Source organism: Cuculus canorus, chromosome 20, assembly GCF_017976375.1.
Source record: "Cuculus canorus isolate bCucCan1 chromosome 20, bCucCan1.pri, whole genome shotgun sequence".
Lineage (NCBI taxonomy): Eukaryota > Metazoa > Chordata > Aves > Cuculiformes > Cuculidae > Cuculus > Cuculus canorus.
In genome coordinates, this window is record NC_071420.1 from 3,419,288 (window position 1) to 3,435,564 (window position 16,277).

The 16,277-nt window shown below is 48.5% G+C and overlaps 2 protein-coding genes across 3 annotated transcripts in view; both read right to left on the bottom strand.

Moving 5' to 3' along the window:
- RPH3AL (rabphilin 3A like (without C2 domains)) overlaps positions 1-3,742 on the bottom strand; it is a 47,517-nt gene extending 43,775 nt beyond the window's left edge. The window contains exons 1-2 of one of the 2 annotated variants that reach the window (XR_008453150.1): positions 3,452-3,742; positions 705-856 (exon numbers count right to left, since the gene is read on the bottom strand). The gene's annotated coding sequence lies outside the window, so the exon portion shown is untranslated. The remainder of the gene's footprint in view (positions 1-704; positions 857-3,451) is intronic. The other variant, XM_009558496.2, reaches the window with a different exon arrangement.
- Positions 3,743-8,409: 4,667 nt separating this feature from the next.
- On the bottom strand, positions 8,410-15,191 carry RFLNB (refilin B). Its single transcript, XM_054085332.1, has 3 exons — positions 14,933-15,191; positions 12,559-12,668; positions 8,410-11,298 (listed from the first exon to the last, which is right to left on the bottom strand). The coding sequence occupies exons 1-3, from the start codon at positions 15,122-15,124 to the stop codon at positions 10,968-10,970; spliced, it is 633 nt and encodes a 210-aa protein (XP_053941307.1). The 5' UTR covers positions 15,125-15,191; the 3' UTR covers positions 8,410-10,967.
- Positions 15,192-16,277: the final 1,086 nt, after the last annotated feature.

Here is a 16,277-nt window from a genome sequence, read left to right on the forward strand (position 1 = left end):
AAGCAACGAAAAAAACCCAATCCCCGTTGAAGCAATCAAAATAACCCAAAGAAACAAACAAACAGAAACTCACAGCAAAACCCAACTCCACCACAAAAGTGCATTTTGCAGTGAAAAAATTGTTCCCTTTGTACAAATGGCAATTGCTGTCCCATGCAGGAGAGGGAGGGTGAGGAAAGCACTGGGTGAAGCCTGGGATTGTACGGTGATCACAGAGAAAAGCACAGCAAAACAATGATTCCTTTGCACTGGCCTGCAAACACAGAAGTTAGAGCTCACCGCTGTCTAAATGTGCAGTGGACGCAGGGAGTAAATTTGCCGGGTGATAGGAAGAGAAAAAGAGAGAAGGAAGAGAATAGAAACTCTCAGCTTGTCCTTCCGTTGCCTGTTCAGAGCCTGCTCTTGGGAAACCTGGTGGCCCTACAAGCCCCGTCACTTCCATACACACCTAAGACTTAGGGACCCTAAGCCACCTTTTACCTAAGTGGAGTTACAGTCTGAGTAAATATTTTGCTTTTCGGTTTAAGCAAGTGTTGAAACATATATCAAAGGAAGGAAGCAGTGTTTGCATTGTATGTGAATGTATTTCTGTGGCAGAAAGCAGTTGAAGATGACATTTGGCACCAGGGCAGTCCTCCACACAGTCAATAATATAAATAAATTAAACACACGGCTCAGCCAACTTCAGGAAAAAGATAAATTACCTTATTTAACCAGCAGTACTGGCAGGAGCAATAGGCACAGGAAAAGGCACACAGCTCAGAGCCTGTATCCATTCTGCTGTTAATTTGCTCGTCGGGATCTCCACAGAACCACAGATGCATTGGAATCCCACTGCAGGACTGGGCCGTGATATCTGGAAGTGACAGAGAATAAATATGACATTACATTAAAAATTTAAAAAGGCTAAATATGCACTTTATCTTGATAGCATGAAGTCAATTTTTAATATACTTGTTTCTCAGAAAGCTGGCACTTCCAATTCCACCCAAAGAACCCTTCAAAATCTCTCTTTTATCGATGATGGGCTTCACTGAATTATTCACCAGCTTGCAGCTGCCAGAGATTTGAAGTACAGACACAACAAGGGCTGCAAGGGATAGCAACCTCCTCCCACAGGGCCATCAGCAACGCTGACAGTCGCACCGCAGATGCCCCAAGCCGATCCGTTCTCCTTCCAGCACAGCACATAATTGCACGCCAGGGAGCAGCCTTCCTGTGTCACCGTTGGACAGGCACATCTCTCAAGAAATGGAAAATAAAGACCACCATTTTTCAGAGAAATAATTATCTCATGGGCAACGAGGTGACCTCGAGAACTACAGGTGCTTAGACGCAGCCCTATCGGACAGCAAAACAATCCTAGCTGTAATATCATGAGTCTATGATTCTATAACAGTTCTAAAGTGCTACAGGAAATGATTCCCAGTTTGGATGCTGGGATAGTGACAAGGGGTCTTGGCTTCCCAGTCTCAGCTTGTCCTGCTGGTCTGCTTTCCATAGGGTGGCTTTTGTTTCTGGTTAGATCAGGGGTTCCTTCAGCTAAGGATTCTCATCACCCACCTGTTCAGCATTTGACACAAGAATTTGAGGGGACAATTAGTGTTTTAATACACAAATAATAATAATAGCATTAATTATGAGCAGTTTTATACACACAGAACAACCAAAGGCCAAAGTGGCTGCTGCTTATCTCTGAAAGACCATTTCCTAGGACACAGGCTGACACCTAGCAAGGATCTGCCACTGCCACAGATGTTTGGTGCTGCCTTCCCATCGCCCTGACCACTGCGGCTCAGCCTTGCTGCTTTGTAATTCACAGTGAGAAGACACAAATTTTTTCCTCCAAGCAGATATTCTGATTGCAATCCTCTACTGTTTGTTCCTCAATGATCCAATTTGTATTCATCCCTCTAATTATCATTCCTCAATAAAAAGGTCAGTGATTCAGTCTTTAATCTGAACAAAAAACATCTCGCCTATAGAGCACACCCGCTCAAGAATGCGTAAGACAAAGGAAACGTTTAAAGAATACTGATGCTTAGTAGTAAATTAAGCTGCTTTTTTACTTGTTTCAAAGACAAACTCTCCACTCTGATCCACTGCGCTTTTTGCTTCCATGAACAAGTCTTCAATCTAATTCTCTTCTTGTTCAAGGTAAGCCTTACAGCATCATCTATAACATTTTCCTTAGTAGCCCGTTGCAGCTGGTCTATATGCAGTTTCCGTCTGTCTATGGGAAACACAGACACACGGAAACATGTTTTTCACCAGGGAAATCTAGAAGAATTTCACAGTGTAGTTGCATTTGAAGTCAAAAAGTGTACCAAGAACTATCCCCCCACCCCTTGCCTTCAAATAAAAGCCTTTTTTTTAGAACCCTGCAGCTATGGGTTATAATATTTGAGGTTTGGGCTTTTCCTTGATGCCCCGATAAAACCACACATATACATATACATATACATATACATATACATATACATATACATATACATATACATATACAGCTGAGAAGACCCACTTTCTGACTCCAGCTTAGGCTGGCCTTTGAATTTGAAGTTTCTTTGTGTCACCAGATCTGTATAACTGCTTATACAATTACTACTTTTTCCAATCCTATTAAGGATGTTCACAGATCTCCTCTCAGAGGCGCCTACCTGTTGAGTTACCCAGATATTATACTGAATGGGGGGTGGGGGTGTCACCATAACACCCCTGTGTCAACGAAAGAGACAAATACAGTGGTACTTTTATTTCCTTCTACACTCAAGGCAAAATTAAAGAGGACAGTATGAATATTCAAGCAAATCAAAAGACAAATCTAACCCTTACACATACGGCTTAGATCTTGCTTGAACGCAATTACCCTTCCTGGCAAGTGTTTGCAAGTTGGATGTCTCTTTTATGAATTCATGATGTGTTTATTTTTAAAATAAATATGCCTCCAAGACGCAGTAAAGCCTTCAGGGGCTCATAGAAAGTTTGTTCTTGGTATTTATACAGTGAATTGCAGGTGTGACATCCACTGAGGCTGGAGGCTGGCTGCGCTAGGCACAGCAGAGTTTGAGACTCTCAATCTAAACAGAAAAGAGGGATAAATAGAAAAGTGACAGAAAGCAGTGAGAGGGTGAGAGGTTTGCCTGGCGATAATGCCCCTTCCGAGTAAAATTACCGGCTGCCAGAGACCGCTTCTCCACCCAGCATCCTCCTGGCCGGCTGCAGCATCAGAAAGGGTGGGTGAACCAGGGGAATGCTGGTCCTACCCATCCTGGTACTCTAGGGAGGAGCTGTCAGAAGATGACTTTCTTTGTATGTAGCTCAGGCCAGCCACTACCACTGGGATCTAATTTTGGCTGGCAAGTCAGGTTTTATCATAATAAACTAACAACAACCACCACTAGCTACAAGTAATCCCCTTCCCTCAGCTGTCCTCCAAAAATATCATACTCACTTTTCAGCCTGGATGAATTATTTACATCCCGTCACTGCTGTTGCTGCTTTCCTTGCCTTTTTGCCCTGTGTCACCATCCCTTTCATCCACGCGCAAGCCTTGGAGACCTGCTGGCTGCTGTACAGCATCAGTAATAACAATCACTGTGAAACTCCTGCTCTTGACACTTTGAAATCAGCCCATTAGCGGCAGTCGGAGAAGCGCTGCTTGCAGCCCAGGGATCCGCTGTGGCAGCAGCCTCCCGGGAGCCTGGTTTCATCACAACCTGTCCGAATGCAACCGCAAGCGCCTGCCAAATTTCACATCTAAATAGATCAGAAGGAGAGGAGGAGAGAGGCAGACAGGGAGGGGGAGAAAGAAACCAAACCAGGATTAAACCTCATGTTATTTCTAGGGAGAGGATGACAAATAAGCAGTGCATTGCTTCAACAACTGTTTCTAGAGTTCCTATGAATGCTTTTCACCCAGGCTCACCTCCAAAGGAGACGCAGTGATCTCCCTTGCTGGTGAGGCTGTTGGAACGCTCACTGCCACAATGCAGCCGCGAGGGCAGGAGATCTGAGGAGATCTGAGGAGATCTGAGGGCTGCACCAGCTCCAAAACTCTCAGGAGAGCTATTGCCACCTCAGAAGCTGTGTCTCATGTACCTTCACTGAGAAAGGTGGAGGAGAAGGAAGAGAGAGGGGATTTTCCCCCCAGCACCTTCTTTTCCAGGCCTGAGGCACTTTGAAGGACGCCAACAGCCGGTCTGCCCTGCAGTTTGGGTTTGATTTTTTCCCTCTGCAGAAGCACCGTGCTGCAAAACCCACAGAGTTGGGAGAGTTCACCTGCTGCCAGGGCTGTGCTACCTCAGACAAGCTAATACTTTCTGGTGAGGACATATTACCTCGGGCAAACCCCAGTAACCGCACGTGCAGAGGAAACCCGTGCGGGACAGGGTTGCTCAGACAGAGCAATGGCGCTGGGCGAGAGCTGTGGGGAGTGCAGGGGAAAGGGAAGAGGGGAAGGCGGCGGGAAGATGGAGGGAAAGGTGCTGAGGGGAAGGGAGAAGGTGAGGTGGAAGGGAAGGAGCTGAGGGGAGACAGAGAGGAAAGGCACAGAGAGGAAGAGCTGAGGGAATGTGGAGCGGGAAAGCACTGGGGGGGAGAGGAAATTGGAGGGAAAGAGCTCAGGGGAGAGGGAAGGCAGTGAGGGGAAGAGATGAGGGGAGAGGAGATGGAAGAGAAAGATCTGAGAGGAGATGGAAGGCAGTGAGGGGAAGAGATGAGGGGAGAGGAGATGGAAGAGAAAGATCTGAGAGGAGAGGGAAGGCGGAAGGCACTGAGGGGAAGAGCTGAGGGGAGGTGGAGGAGGATGGCACTGAGGGAAAGAGCTGAGGGGCAAAGCTGAGGGAAGTGAGAGGAGGAAGGCACTGAGGGGAAAGGAGATAAGAGGGCAAAGCCTGAGGGGAGCTGGAAAGCACTGAGGGGAGGAAAGGGGTCACGGTCAAGGAAGGAGGCTGGGCCAGGGCTGCTGACTTTCCCTCCCTTGCCTGCTCCCTGCCAGGCTCGCAGACAGCCCTGGGGGTCCATGCCATGCCCGCTGCAGGATCCCACAGGCAGGAGGGCGGTGTGGGCAGGCGGCGAGGGACGAGTGGCTGCCCATGAGCCCCAACACCACCACAAGCTCCTGGCACGAAGACACCACAGAGACAGAAGAAGCAGCAGTGGCAGCTGTGTAGGAATTCCACCACCACCACCGTGCGGGCAGGTGAGCTGGGCCGGCTGCTGCAGCAGGCGTGGGCAAAGGCCACCAGCCCCTGGGAAGCCACCATGCTGCCCTCAGTTGTCCTTAAAACACTCCACGCAGCGTCCGGGCACGGGGAGGGAAAGGGTGGTGGGGTGAGGCTGCATGGGCACCAGGCTGGGATACGACCACCGCTCACCATCGCATGTTTGTGCAATTGATGCTGTGCAGGCATGAAGGGTTGGGCAGCCAGAAAACCAGCAGCAACGCAGCTCGGATTCACCTGTGTCGGGCAAAGGATGTGATGCTCGGCTGTCCTTCCATCCTGCAGGACAACTGCTGTGGAAAGAAAAAATGACCTGTCCTAGGAAATCATCTATAGCACTAGAAAACCTTTCGCCTGTTTATCCCTACGCTTTCCTACATAGCTACAATCTGTCCCAGAAAGATTGAGTACATGTAACTGCACAGCACAAGCAGTAGGAGGCATAAGACGTCTGTCAAGAAGCAGGATATTTCATAAACTGCCTAAGATTTGGGATGCTGTAAATATTTAGTGGTTTTCTTTTGGTGAGCGACAGTATAGTTGTTTAAATATTTGCCGTTCTGCGGGCATGAGTCACGGCACTGATCTGACTTCCCATCAGTGGGGCTGAGTTGCTGCTATAGCTACAGAAAGGGGAGGTTAATTTCAAAGAAATCTTCCATGGAAAGGAACAGCCATTCATTTCCAGTATCTCAGTAAAAAAGGTGGCTGAAAGTTTCCAGAAATTGCACTATAAAAAAAAAAATCACATTGCTTGCTCTAATTAATGGATAACAACTTAAAAAAAATCCCTAACAACTAAGAATCAATTTCCTGCCCAAATTGAATTAGGCAAGCACGGTGAACTTGATGCCAGTGTAGGAGTGCTATTTATGCATTAACAGCCTCAATAAATACATCTTACAGGTGTGAGAATCATTGTGTTAGCTGCTAAGATAAATATATATTTCCTACTTAAAAATAAGATATTCAGGCCATTAATCTTTTCTTTTAGATTTGGTTTCTTATGAATGGGCACGTAAAGGCACAGCAAGCACTTTATCCCATCATTCTCTTTATGAAATAAGCGGGGAAGCCTCAGAGGCAACACATACTTTTTTGCTAAGAGCCCTTATCATTTTAACAGGTAAACAAAACCACAAAATCAGAAAACAGCAGGCACGCTCCCCTCCACTGCTTGAAATCCCAAGTCCTGGGGGGAACCCCGACTCAGCCCAAAATAACGAAGAAGAGAATCAGAAGGATGCAGAATTAAACAAGGTTTCAGCATCAGCCTCCACAGTTTTGGACTCTAGTCAAGCAGATCGAAGTCTTTCTGCTCAGCTTAACGAAAGCCTTCGACGGGACAGGATTCTTGAAGATCCTGTAGCAGAGGAAGAAAGGCTGCGTGTCTATAAAATGAACAGAAGGAAACGGTACGAAATTGTACATCCAGCAACATTTGCCCACTGAGCCATGCTCAACCGCCAGGCATTCCCCATTACTGCATCGCAGGGTGATGTGCACGAGTGATCGCACAATACATAAAGAAGATCGCTGTAGTTATTTTCCAGAGGAGCAAGCATGAACTGGTCCTGAACAAGCTAGCGCAGCCCGCGGCTGCAACCAGCGGTGTCGCCCAAAACCTCTAGACACATTCTGTAGCTTACCTCCGATTACTCACTGTCTTACATCCGTATGGAGAACGGAACATTTGCATTTTAAAACCAAAACAAGCTGTTAGTTAAAATATGGACTATTTCAGCAATTGAAAGTGCTCCTCCCCACACTGCCTGTTTGTCCCGGAATGTCCCTAGTTCATTTCAAAATAATACTCATTGCATTACACCTGAGCTTTTCGAGTATTCACCTCCTGAACTGCTGGTTCTGAAACCAGCAAGCAGAGCCCTTGTGGCAGATGGGGAAAATGAGTTTGAGCATCTGAATGACCACATACCCCGTTTGGAGGCTAAGTTGATTTGCAGACACATAAACTTACCTAGAACTTGAAACTGAGTGAGCTACAGAATAGGGGTCGGAATACAGCCCTCATCTCCTGGCTTGTGACCTCACTGCTAGGTAAAATATTCTGTTTTAATATAAGAAGTCATTGTACTGGACCTTCAGATTTGATATTCTGGAGAAGCACATCATAAAGACAAGGAAAATGGAGCACATCTGTAACAATGCGGTTATCCCTGTCCTGGTATGGGCTAACTAGAGGCCTGTTTGGCCACTATGAATTAAAAATCACATCAAGCAGTAGGCTGCCTTGTTCTCCCCTACTTCAACTTCTCATAGTAAAGGAACATCTTTCATACAGTCTTCCCACATTATCAAAGGAAAACACCCAGGCCACACTAAAGGAAGTATCTGGAAGATAGGTGCCACATCTGAAAGGAGAGAAAGTTTTTCCTGAAGCCCTCCTGAAAGATACTGTTCTGATTTTTAAAGTTTTTTTCTTAATGGCTCTTCTTTTATACAGTAATTGATAGTTATATATGGCTTTTCTCCTGTTTAATACTTTAAACACTGCATGATATTCAAATGCATGCGCAGATTCTCACAGGAGCTGCACCGAGCTTTAGAATAGCTCTACATCTTCCTAGATTCCAATAATGTCATTACACGGAAATCTAGAGCTTCTGCAAGCAGATACCCAGATGAACAATAACAAGTAAGAAAAAAATCTCATTATGAATTAATTAACTGAAGTTCAATTGCATCCATTCCTACTTTACCAGGGATACTAACAAAATCAGCATGCCCACAAATTCGGAAAGGTTTAAAAAATAGGTTCAGCATCCAGAAAAACACTATAGCATTTATCTGAAACCAATAGCTTGTAACCTTCTGTTTTTATCAAGTTTAATGCATACCACATTATAGTCTTATTTTATCCTGTGTTTAATATGCAGCATTTGAGCACCTACATTTTTAATTGAAATTAAAAAAAAATTCCTGTCTGGTTAAAAACATGTTAAATTTGAAAAGGACAAATGCTTCACTTGTAGGATACGCTGAAATCCATACCAGAAACTCGCTTTAAAAATAAAACTCTACCAAATGAATGACTCAAATACATGCTGTAGAGGATTTTCAGCTGTCTTCAAGACATCTTTTCAATGTCTTACTAAACTAATAAACCCACAACATTTGGTGTTGTGGTTTTTTTTTAAATACAGGCAGTTTTTTATAGGAATCACCTTCCTGGAATACGTAAACAACAGCAACAAGATGATATATGAGAAACAAGAGCCGAGCTGGGACTGGCAGGATACATTATGTATTTATTTCTAAGTAAATAACGTAATAAACACTGAAAAGTTTTGAATAAAAAAGAGACTTCCCTACAGGATGGTTTTCAGATCATTTATTACCAATAAAGTAAAAGACAAACTGAAAATTAAAAGAGGGGTGGGAAACGTCACAGACATCAGAACACTTGCACGGAGCTAATCAGAGCTTTGCAAATGTTGGAGCATAAATAATTTAAAAAGGTATCTCTACCAATTAAAATAGTTTTAAAAGGTACATAATTAAGTTTGTTTGCTTTATAAAAGTCAGGTGCTTTATCCTAAAACCATAGTGTAAGGGTCATTTCGTTTCTACCTAGGGACAATTAATGATCGCAACTTAAAATAATCTTCTCTTAGATCTCCTGCAAGTGAATTCATTGGAAGAGCGTTGTCGGAGCAATCCAGGGTCTGTGTTCTTCCAGCGTCCTGCATCCAACAGTGGCCAGCACCAGCTGCTTCAGGAGCAAGGTACACAAAACTGCAAAGCCAGCACCGATGCTATAGCTTTCCCAAAGAAGAGTTCTGTCCATTTGAAACCCCACACACTTCGGGGCTGGGTGGTGCCTTTGGTTACACAATTCTCCCGGGGCAACGTTCAGGGGAGAACTGCAACATGTATTTCAGACACATCTAAATACCGTAGTCTAAAACCAACATGTTTAATGAGAAGACTGCTCTGCTCTTATGGCTCTGGAGCAATGCCTACTGACTTTGGCACCCTCTGTCACCCTGGGATTGTTTTAGAATCTGATTTTCTGAGGCAAGTACCAAAGATTAAGGACATTCTGTTCTGAGCTAATAAATAAGTAAAAAAAACCAAAACAAAACAACAAGAAACCCAAACCACACAAACTCAAGCTTTCTTTCCTGCTGCATTTCTACTCTCCCAAATCATTCTGGTTCACACTACCGTACACTTCCACATCACTCATCACACCTGTACAAACACGTGTGAAGTGCAGCTCAAGAACACGCTCCCGAGTTCCTAACTCACCACTGTTAAGAGCAGGTCCAGGACTGACTTTGCACCAGAAGGTGACCCGCACCTCAGAGAATTTTAGACTACAGGGAAAAGCCGTGTCCAGCTAAGTCAAATCTACCGAGTGTTTCTGAGCTGTTCTAGCATGCTAGCCACCAACACAAGCCAGGCTCCCAAAAGCAGATGCTCTCCACGCTACATTGCTCTCTGTCAATACAGAAAAATCATCTGGGCGAAGTGAGAAACCTCTCTGTCTTATTTTCATCAAGGTGCACGATAAACCAATGCACATAACATCCAGGTGGCCTTTCAGAGTATTTAAAATTATTCCCTTTGGTCCCCAAACTCATCATGCACTTGGGATGGGAGGGGTTATTCATCAACCTACAGACAAGGCAAATGCTACCCCATCCCAGTGACATCCTGAATATTCAAGTCCAGAGAGGAGACACAGACCTTTGCAAGGAGAAGCTCAGCAGTGAAGCAGAGCTACAGGTGCAGATTTTGCTACGCAGTAAAAATTCGCCTGTCCTTTGCTAACATCTACCTCATCGCAAACCGCGACAGCATCTCACACCTGATCCCAGCATCTCCTTCTCCACTCTAGGTCCCTGTACACACAGCACTGTTCCTAGTCACAGCTCCCTTAGTGCAGACAGTACAATGTCAGTAAAAAACAGACACTGCTGTTTTTCCAGCACTGCACTGTCAAGACTTGAACTCTCTACAATACAGGAATAACTTTTGGCCTGATATTCTTCACGCGCAAATGCTAGGTTGTTACAGACTAGAGTGATGTAGGCGTCATTACAAGCACCGAAGACACATCAGCCGTTCATCTAAATAATCCGAATTACCTGATCCTTTCTCTGCTGCTTGGAGCTGCAAAAGCTGTTTATCTCCTGCTCTACTCAGAATTCCTCTTCTTTCCAATTCACACCTTCAAACTGGACACGAATGCCATGGAATATAATTTTTCTGTCTGCTAAATCCAGGATTCCAGATTTTCAGTTAGCTTTTTCCAGCAATTTCCAGGAGACGGCTTTGCTAGAGAGAACAGTCTCGCGATCTGAACCAAAGTGAATGACAGCTCTGGCTATCTGTAACCAAATGACCTGGTCGATTCTCTGCAAGACAGTGAACCGCCCTTATTTTTGCACATCATCACAAAGCATCAAATGGATGTCCACCAAAATGGATATCATTCTCTCTTATCGGTCAATTTTTTCTCTGGGAAAATACTTCCCGTTATTTTCATCTGATTACTGCACTGTGGGGAAGGGGAGGGAACTCAACACTTTAAAAGCAAAGAAACAAGTTCCTTACTAAGTTACGTTCCCACAGAAAACCACATTCAGGCCATTCTGATGCTTAAAGCAGGAATTAAGAGCTGAGAAAGGGGGTCTGTACCCACTTTAGCTAGTGGAGTTAGCACAGTACGTTATAGATGGGACTGGGATGGATCAGAGCAAGAGAGACAGCCATCAGTCAGCAACCATCCAGAACAGAGTCGTTCCCAAGGCACTCTGAAGTTTCCAGCTCTACGCTAGAGAGGAACCGCCGTGTGCTCTTACGACAGTTGTAATCCAGCGTGGTGGTGTACACAGTCTTGGCATGCTTCGGGTAGATGATGGTGGTGCTGGTGAAGCGCTGGGGCTTGTTGCGGGGCTCAAAGCGGATCTCAGCTTTGTAACTGCGCCACGTGCAGTTGGGGACACAGACGACCGTCTGACTGCAAGAAGAAATGCTTAAGCCCACTGGCATATAGACGTTGTCAATGAAGTGCTTCTCCGAGTCATATCTAACTGAGGACGTGTACCTGAAATACAAGATAGAATTGTGTGAGCTCTGCTCCGGAATAGCAGACTGCATTGTTCAGAAGGCAGAGCTGTCGGATGGCTCCGCAACCCTGTACCCCACACCTCAACCCAGGAACAGCCACATCACACAAACACTGCCTGCTGGCGTCTTATTCATGGGAAGAGGAGAAAGCCTTAGGTCAGCAGCTTGCCCAGCACTGTCACCATTTGGTGCAGCTGCCAGCACTACCAAACACCTTCTCAGTCCTTGTGTCCACTGTTTGAAGCCTAAGCTCTTCAAAGCTATAGACTTTCAAACTCCAGGGCCTTAACCCAGAGCCCTAGATCCACATTCAGGCTTTGCACATACGCATTCTCATTCCTTGGAGTGCCAAGTCCGTGGAATCACACGTTATATTCTGCCAAGAGTCACACAGTAGTTCTCTGCTATCACTCCCGGCATGGGGCACTCTCTGAAGATTCAACCGGCAGGAAAATACTACAATTTGCACATCAAACTCTGTTGGCAAGAAAATCCTCTGTGCTTGGACTGCAAAAGAAAGTTTTCACCTCCTTCACACTGTGACAACTCTGTGTTAGCTTTTTTCACAGTGCTAACTGCCTTCAATGCCAGTTGCAACGCAGGCTCTTTCCCCACACCAGGGCACCCAACGCTTCCTACCCTCCCCTGCGTTTGGCTTCCGTTTGATTATATCAGCCCACTTCTGCTTGCACAGTAATCAACTGGGAGCCTTCACTTCTAATTACAGCAAATCATAATGTTTAAAGGAATAATTCACAGGCTGCAAAGTGATGCAGTGCATTAAAAGAAATAATGGTGCACTCTTAATATTAACATTTCTTTTAGTTCATAAAACAAGCCATAGCTGATAAGACAAAAAGCACATTACTACAAACCCAAGAGGTTAGGAGAGCAAAATTCCTTTCCTCTAATAAAACAGTCCTAGAAAGATGGCTGCTTTGAAGATCTTCCTTCATGATTGCCTCTTGGTTAATCAGTTGAAAGGCAACATTTTGCAGCAGTGCAACGAAGTAAAAGCAGGAGAATAAAAGACAGGAAAGTCTTCCTGGAAAAAAAAACCATATAGGTTTGAAAGAGGCTGAATGCTCCTTCAGCCTGTACAAATGTCCAGGTCCAGGAATGTACAGCTGCGTGGAACAATAGCTTTGCAAATAAATTAACTTGACTCGCAGGCACTGATAAGGCCTCACTACTCCTTCACAGGCTAACTCCTTCAAAATTGTAACATAATATTTACCTTATTTCCTTCGGTGGTAAAGGGTCAAACTCAACTCCTTCGCCAAAGGATAAGGGACACAATTTTGGAGTGCAGCTGGAGAGAATAGGGCTGGCAGAAAACACAGAGTTCTGCAAGAAAAAATGCAAACATAATGCTGTTTATGTCACAATTCGGTATATTCTCAAGAAATGCATTTACTCAGCCCTTGGTGCACGGCTGTTGAGGTTCACATTTAAGTGTAAGAGGATCTGCTAGTCAAGGCGTGCCTACGGGTGCAACCCACAGCTCTGGCCAAAGATGTGGCAAGGTGTGCTTTTTGAAGACAAAGTCCTAACTTCAAGAGCTTACTTCAGAGGAGCCACCCTGAGAAACAGGAGAGACAGACAGCTCTTCGGTGCAGCGTAGCTTTCTGCAAGACGAACTATAGTCCATGAGCTCGCATTCAATTTGTAGTGAATGCTATAAGAGTGTATGAAAGAGCTCTTTTTGCTGGACACATCAGATACCCCACGGGCTGATTGCAGCAGGAAATTATTGCAGGGGATCATGACTTGAGCAACCTCCTGGTTTCACAACTACACTGTGGGTACTATTTGAAGGCATTAAATCCAACCTAATTCACACGCAACCTGTTGGGAAGCATTAACTCGTTCCCACTGAGCGGTGATTCACGAAGCGTCCTTGTGCTCCTCTCTTGGCCTGGCAGTGCTGTGACCCGGCACCGCCCTGCCAATGTCCTGCAGAGCTGGAAGGAAACGAAAGTGGCCCTCGGTGAGGGCAGCCCTAAAGGGAAGCAACCTGCTTACATTTTTTAATCCATTTCTGTACTTGTGAGTTACCATGCCGGGGCGAGGGAGCTGTGAGCATCTCTCCAGTTCGATGCATGGTTTTCCTACAGCCTTTTCTAATTTCATGGCAGCAGTCCTGTAGAAAAGGGGTCGTTCCTGTAGACCTGCAGTTCCTGAAGTATTTGTACCAACACCTCAGCATCAAATTCAAAAATCATTTGGCTAACTAGTGCGTCTCTATTTAATACTATCTCATATTATTAACTGAAAACATAATTTAACACACATACTTCCTATTCTGGGTCACCCTCTGGGCTAATGAGTTCATTGAACACAAGGATTTTTAAAGACGTGCTGCGACGCCTTCCCAAGCCCTACCTGGGGTAGGAATGGTAGGGGCTTCCCAGTCTGTTCTGTAACACACCGTGCTAACTCCACTAGCTAAAGTAGGTACAGACCCTCTTTCTCAGCTCTCAATTTCCACTTTAAGCATCAGAACGGCCTGAGTATAGTTTTCTGTGGGAACCTAACTTAGTAAGGAACTTGCTTGACATCTCAAAGGCGAAGGCTTTATAAAAGCACCGCTTGCTCCCCCGACCCAACACAGCCCCAGCCCTGGCTACAGACACCCCGATTTCCTGGTGCATTTACGGGATACAACAGCATCAGCGGAAGGGTGGGAAATGGGGCTCAACCGTTCACCCCACCGTACCACCAAGCCCCGATGGCTAATTTCCACCCTCCCTTCCTCTGGGGACGCTGCGAGGCTGGGAAGCCTGAGGAAAAGCCAGGCGATAGATCACAGCAGGCACCAAGGAGCAGCGGCTTCCCCAGCCCCTGGGGTCACCACCTCTGGCAGCAGGTGTTTCCATTCCCCGTGGTGTCTCGTCCTGTCCTCTATCCCCCCAGTGCTGCCATCCTCCCCGTGTCTCTGACCCCCTGGTGCTTCCATCTCCCTGGTGCTCCTGTCCTCCCAGGGCCCCATCTCGTATCACCCCAGCGTCCTCACCCTCCTGATGTCCCCATCCTCCCAGTGACCCATCCCCGGGTCCTCTCGGTACCCCATAATCCCAGTGCCCCGTCCTCCTGATGCCTCCCCCACCTCGGTGCCTGTATCCCCATGGTGCCTCACGCCCCCGTCCTGCATCTCACCGGTGTCCCCATCCTTCCCGTGCCTCTGACACCCTGGTGCTCCCATCCTCACGGTGCCCCTATCCTGTATCCCCCCAGTGTCCCCAACTCCCCAGTGCCTCATCCCGTATCCTCTCAGCGTCCCCATCCTCCCGGTGCTCTGGTGCTCTTGGTGCCCCGTCCTCCTGCTGCCCCTTCCTCCCAGTGGTCCATCCTCTGCCCCTCTGCCGCTCCCATCCTCCCGGTGCTCCCGTCCTCCCAGGGCCCCATCTCATATCCCCCCTAACCGCGATGCCCCATCCCGTATCCCTCCAGTGCCTCCATCCTCCCGGTGCCCCCACGACCCCGGTCCCCTGGTCCTCTCGGTGTCGCGTCCTCCAGCGCCCCATCCCCCCGGTGCCCCGTTCCCCAACACCCCAGCGCCTCCATCCTCTCGGTGCGGCATCCCCGCTGCCCGGTCCCCCGGTGCTCACCGCGGCGGGCGGGTCGGGGTCGCTCAGCCCGTTGGCGGCGCGGTCGGGGCTGCCCGGGGCCAGCAGCCAGGGCGGGGGCGCGGGCCCGGGGCTGGGGGGCAGCCCGGAGTCGGGGCTGTCGAGCCCCGCGTCGCCCCTCTTCCTCATGTCCGGGAGGTCGGGCACCTCCCGCAGGCTGAGCCGCCCCACCATGGCCGAGCCGCCGCGCTCCGAGCGCTGCGCCGCCTGCGCCCGCCGGGGACGGGACAGCGCGCCGGGGCGGGGCGGGGCGGGGCCTGGGCTCCCCGGCGGACCCGGCCTCCCGCTGCCCCTGACCCCGCCGTGCCGCCATCCTCCCCATGTTTCTGACCCTCCGGCGGCCGCATCCTCCCAGTGTCCCCATCCTCCTTACGCCCCTGACCCCCGGTGCCACCATCCTCCCGGTGCCCCTGTCCCCCCCCGTGTCCCCGTCTCCTCGATGCCACCATCCTCCCAGTGTCTCCATCCTCCTGGTGTCCCATCCTGTATCCCCCAGTCCCCCGGTGTTCCTGTCCCCACAGCGCCACATCACCCCAGTGCCCCACCCTGTATCCCCTCTAGTACCCCTATCCTCCCCGTGTCTCTGACGCCCTGGTGTTCCCATGCCCCCAGTGCCACCATTCGCTCCGTGTCTCTCATTCCCTGGTGTTTCAATCCCCCTGGTGCTCCCTTCCTCCCAGGGCCCTTCCCCTATCCCTCCAGTGCCTCCATCCTCCCGGTGCCCCCACGACCCCAGCCCCTGGTCCTCTCGGTTCCCCATCCTTCTGTGCCCCATCCTCCCAGTGCCCCCATCCCCATGGTGCCCAATCCTCACGGTGCCTCCATCCCACAGTGCCCTCACCGCACGGTGCTCCGTCCCCACCGTGTCTGCTCCTCAGAGTGCTCCCAGCCCTGCGGTGCCCCATCCCATGTCCTCCAGCGCCCCATCTCCCAAGTGCCCTGTTGTCCCCATGGCCCATTCCCATATCCCCAGACCGCAGCCCTGCCCAGGCGCGGTGCCCTCATTCCCATCGGCAGCAGCCACACAGCACCAGCCAAACCAGCTCCCGGCAGCGGCCCTGATGGCAGCCCAGGTCCACCCCACGCACCCTCCTCATGCACTGCGCATTCAACTGGTTTCATCTGGGTATTTTTGCTGGGCTCAGCCCGCTCTCTGCCCAGGCACTGCTGGCGAGCGACGGGCGGTTTCGGACTGGCACAGGTATGGGGAGCTGGGACCAGAGCCAGGCAGCATGGTGCTCACCTGGCCCTTGGAGCAGGAGTAGGACAAGCGTGGGGACATAGTTCCCTGGGAGAGCAGAAAGGAGATGGGAGGACGCTGGTCCCT